At 58.2% G+C, this 4,383-nt stretch overlaps 1 protein-coding gene across 4 annotated transcripts in view; it reads left to right on the forward strand.

The window, feature by feature from the left end:
* ATP2B4 (ATPase plasma membrane Ca2+ transporting 4) overlaps positions 1-4,377 on the forward strand; it is a 42,864-nt gene extending 38,487 nt beyond the window's left edge. For all 4 annotated transcript variants that reach the window (XM_042013722.1, XM_042013723.1, XM_042013724.1 and 1 more), the window contains exons 17-20: positions 627-840; positions 1,943-2,154; positions 2,650-2,757; positions 3,032-4,377. In XM_042013722.1, the coding sequence (XP_041869656.1) occupies positions 627-840; positions 1,943-2,154; positions 2,650-2,757; positions 3,032-3,304 (807 nt within the window). In that variant the 3' untranslated portion in view covers positions 3,305-4,377. The remainder of the gene's footprint in view (positions 1-626; positions 841-1,942; positions 2,155-2,649; positions 2,758-3,031) is intronic.
* Positions 4,378-4,383: the final 6 nt, after the last annotated feature.

Consider the following 4,383-nt stretch of genomic DNA (forward strand, 5'->3'; position numbering starts at 1 on the left):
AAGAGAAATTTCTTGGCTTGAACAGGTTTTCAGTGGATTCTTTTCCAGTGGGGCAGGAGAATAAACCTGCTGGATTCAACAGGTTCCCTGTGGATTTTCAGTGGGGCAGGAGAATAAACAAGCCTGTTGGATTTCACAGGTTTCCAGGATTCTTTTCCAGTGGGGCAAGAGAAGAAATCTCTTGATTTTTTACAGGTTTCCAGTAGATTGTTCTTCACTGGAGCAGGAAAGGAAATTTCTTGGTTTGAACAGGTTTTCAGTGGGGCAGGAGAAGAAATCTCTTGGTTTTTTACAGGTTTTTGGTGGATTGTTCTTTACTGGAGCAGGAGAATAAACCTGTTGGATTTCAGAGGTTTTCAGTGGATTCTTTTCCAGTGGAGCAGAACAAACCCGTTGGATTCAACAGATTTCCCGTGGATTGTTGACATTTAGGGACACAACCACGAGCTGGGTGAAGCCTCGTGAGGCCGTGCAGAGGGAGCTTGAGGCAAAGGCGAAATACTTTGGGGGTGTTTTAGGAAGGTGTTAAAAATCCCGGAGTGATTCTGGAGAGGTTTTGAGGAGGAGAGCGAAACAAAGAGGTCGATTTTGGTGGCGTGACGTCTCCTCCCGCTCTTGCCCTGCAGGACTCTCCCCTGAAGGCCGTGCAGATGCTGTGGGTGAACCTGATCATGGACACCTTCGCCTCGCTGGCGCTGGCCACGGAGCCGCCGTCGGAGTCGCTGCTGCTGCGCAAGCCCTACGGCCGCAACAAGCCCCTCATCTCCCGCACCATGATGAAGAACATCCTGGGCCACGCCGTCTACCAGCTCACCATCATCTTCACCCTGCTCTTTGCCGGTGAGCCCGGAGCTCCAGGGGGTTCTGGGGATGAAAGGAAAAGGGAAATTGTGGTAATGCGATACCTTTATTGTATTTTTATAGAAGTTTTCTGTACCCCAATGGGTCATCGCTACCTTCCCCACTCCTAGGCCCAGGTGGTTTGCCCCAGACCCAAGGCGCTCTCCCGGTGCTCGCTACATGGTTGTTCTCCTCCCCTTGTTCTAGCTCTTTCCCTATCAATCACCCAAACCCCTCCTGTTGTTCCCGAAGGTCCAGTGTCCATCATCTGAAACCTCCCAATTTACCCTTACATGGTCCCCATCAATCCCCCGAGACCCTACCCCTCTAGACACCTCCCCCTTTGGAAATCCTCTAAACCTCGATGCCCCATTGGGGCATGTGATCCCTTTCCCTCCACCCCTTGGGGCTATTGGCCCAAGGAAATGTCTATCCTCGTCCACATCCCTCCCTTAGAGATTTCTATTGGTCCCCAGTTAAGCCATCCCCATTGTAACACCTCCCTTTTTAAGAGGGTCCCTGGAGCTGCTCGAGGCTTGTCCCCTGTGAGTTGCCTCGATAAACTTGGGTTATCCCGTGTGGCAAGCCTCCTTGCTGCTTTTTATCTTCTCCCTCGTCGGGACTGCTGACAGCCACTGTGCCTGGAGCTTCAGCTCCCGTGGGCAGAGCTGAGCTCCTGAGGAGCAGCTTTAAAGCCGAGAGCCTCCAGCTGCTCCCCACTCCTGTCGCACACCGCAGGAGCTGGCCTGGGCAGTGGTCAGTGGCGGTCATTGCGACAGGGAATGAAAAGGAAAAGGGAAGGGGCAGAGTCCCCACGCTGCTCACAAGCCACCATGGGCAGCTTCGTTGTCGCTGTCACGGTGACCTCACGTAGGACAGAGCTTTGTGAGGGGTGGGTGGGAAGCAGAGGGGTGATCCAGAGAGGAGTTTTCGCTCCTGGATGCGCAGTTGCAGCTTCCCAACGTTTTTAAGGGCTGGCCCAGGGGTCTCCACGTGGGTCAAGGCATCCTGAGGCCACCTCCCCCAGCGCCGAGCAGACGGAAGGAGCAGCAGCTCATCCTCTCCTCTCTTCCCTTCCCCAAATCCCCGTTCTCCCGCTCAGGGGAGAAGTTCTTCGACATCGACAGCGGCCGGAACGCGCCCCTGCACTCCCCCCCCACCGAGCACTACACCATCGTCTTCAACACCTTCGTGATGATGCAGCTCTTCAACGAGATCAACGCCCGCAAGATCCATGGCGAGAGGAACGTCTTCGAGGCCATCTACCGCAACCCCATCTTCTGCACCGTGGTGCTGGGCACCTTCGCCGCCCAGGTGATGCCACAGGGCTGGGAGGGGGCCCTGTCACAGGCAGGGTCTGTTCTGTCCCCTTGGTGTTCAGCAGCAGCTTCATGGTGGCACAAGAAGCACCCTGGAAGTGCCCAAGGGTGGGTTGGGTGGAGCTCAGAGCAGCGTGGGCTGGTGGAAGGTGTCCCTGCCCATGGATTGGGGTGGGCTTTAAACCCCTGCTAGCCTGAAACATCCTGGGATTCCGTGATTTGGGGTCTGGAGTGTGTTGGGAGGTGCCTTTGGTATTCCAGAAAGTTCCCTGCCTGGGTGTGAGATCCTTGCTCCTTTCTGGTGTCCCACAAGATTCCCAGTCTGGATGTGAGGTCCTTGCACCTCTCTGGTGTCCTGTAAAGTTCCCTGCCTGGATTTGAGGTGTCTGTTCCTCTTGTAATCCCAGGAAAGGGTGACAGGGTTGGCCCAAGGGGACCTTTCCGTGCCCCGGAGCTGCCCAGGGTGTGACTGTTCTCTCCCGTGCCGCAGATCATCATTGTGGAGTTCGGTGGGAAGCCCTTCAGCTGCTCGGGGCTCACCCTGAGCCAGTGGTTCTGGTGTATTTTCATCGGAGTGGGAGAGCTCCTGTGGGGCCAGGTAAGGACCAATCCCAAAATCCTGCCCCGTCTTTCCCTCCCCGCCCTTGTTGTCCCCGGTTTTTCTGGAAGGGGGTGATGCCCCACCCCACACCAGCAGCGAGGAGAGGAGGTCGCTCATCCCCTCCTTATTCCCACCCTGCTGCACAGGGCCACCCCCAGCACGGACAGTGACATTCCCACTGGTGTCCCCGCCAGGTCCTGGCAGCTCCCCTGTGCTGGTGGCGCTGCCAGGACCTGGGGCTAAGTGGCTGCTGTGTCCCCGCTGTCCCCAGCTGATCTGCACCGTCCCAACGAGCCACCTGAAGTTCCTGAAGGAAGCCGGGCACGGCATCACCAAGGAGGAGATCCCCGAGGAGGAGCTGCCCGAGGACGTGGACGAGATCGACCACGCGGAGATGGAGCTGCGGCGGGGGCAGATCCTGTGGTTCCGGGGGCTCAACAGGATCCAGACCCAGGTACTGGGGGGCAGCGGGGCCGGGGGGGCTCTGCCTTCTCTGTCTCCTCCTCTCTCTCCCTCTCCAGGGGCTCTGTCTGCAGAGAGGTGATGCTGCTGCTCGGAGGATGCCATTGCCTCCCAGGCCAGGCTCCCACCGCCTGTGCCTTGTCCTGGGCAGGGAACTGGGATAAAACCTGGATTTTGGGACAGCTGAGGGCAGGGGGAAGCTGTTCTGCTGCAGACACGGTGTCCTGCTGGTCAGCAGGAGGCTGCACGTGCCACTGATGGTCACCTCAGCAGCAGAGGAGGCTGTGAGGGATCCACGGAGCCCCCCAGACTCTGCCGTGCTCTCGGTGGCTGTTGGGATGCTGTTCCCGGTGGGAATGTGCCCAGCAGGGATCTGCCAGCACGAGGCCCTCCCTGGTCTCGCTCCTTGTGCCACCCCTCTGTGCCAGCTCCCCGTGCCCCACGGCGCAGAAGGGGACGAGATTCTCTCTCTCAATCTTCTTTTTACATCAGTTGGTTTTTCCTGACCTTTTTTCCATGACTTTTTCCCTTGTTTCCCACCCTCAAAGGGTGGGGTTTTGCCCCAGACCGCTGAGCGGACCCCTCACTTTCCCTCAAGGCCTGGGCAGAGCTGTCCCACGGAGGGAAGTCCTGGTGTCCCCCGGGCACACAGAGCTGCTGGCTCACCTTTGTTCCTCCTCCTTTCTGTCCCTGTGACAAACAAACAGCCCGGGGACAGGGGCTGGGCCAGAGTTAACTCTCCTCCTCCTCCTCTGTGAGCTGTCACCTCGGCGGTGCCACCTCGATGGCTTCAAGGCGAAGCTCAGCCTCGATTCCCAGCTCGTTGTGAGCACCGAGGGGCAGCCAGGCTTTTTGTGGGGGTAACCAGTGCTTCACTCACACGAAAAACGTGCTGGGAGCTTCCAGGACCTTCTGGAAGTGGTCCAGATGTGCTGGAAATCCGGAAGGTCCGAAGGGCTGCGGTGCCAGAGGTGTCCCTGGGGCCGAGCCTGGAGCTGCCCAGCTGTTTCCCTGTGGTGGAGCTGGGATGAGCTCTGGCCACGTGAGAAATGCTCCTGGGTGCTGGCATGTCCTGGAGCCTCTTTAGGGTCCAGCCTGAGCATCCAGGGGAGCTCCTGTCCCCACTCGGGGTGTCTGAAGGGGGCACAGGGCTCTTCCCCC

This window comes from Corvus kubaryi, unplaced genomic scaffold (genome assembly GCF_017639235.1).
Source record: "Corvus kubaryi isolate FWS band 111438036 unplaced genomic scaffold, C.kubaryi_AGA036_p1.0 split1-37355, whole genome shotgun sequence".
Classification (NCBI taxonomy): domain Eukaryota; kingdom Metazoa; phylum Chordata; class Aves; order Passeriformes; family Corvidae; genus Corvus; species Corvus kubaryi.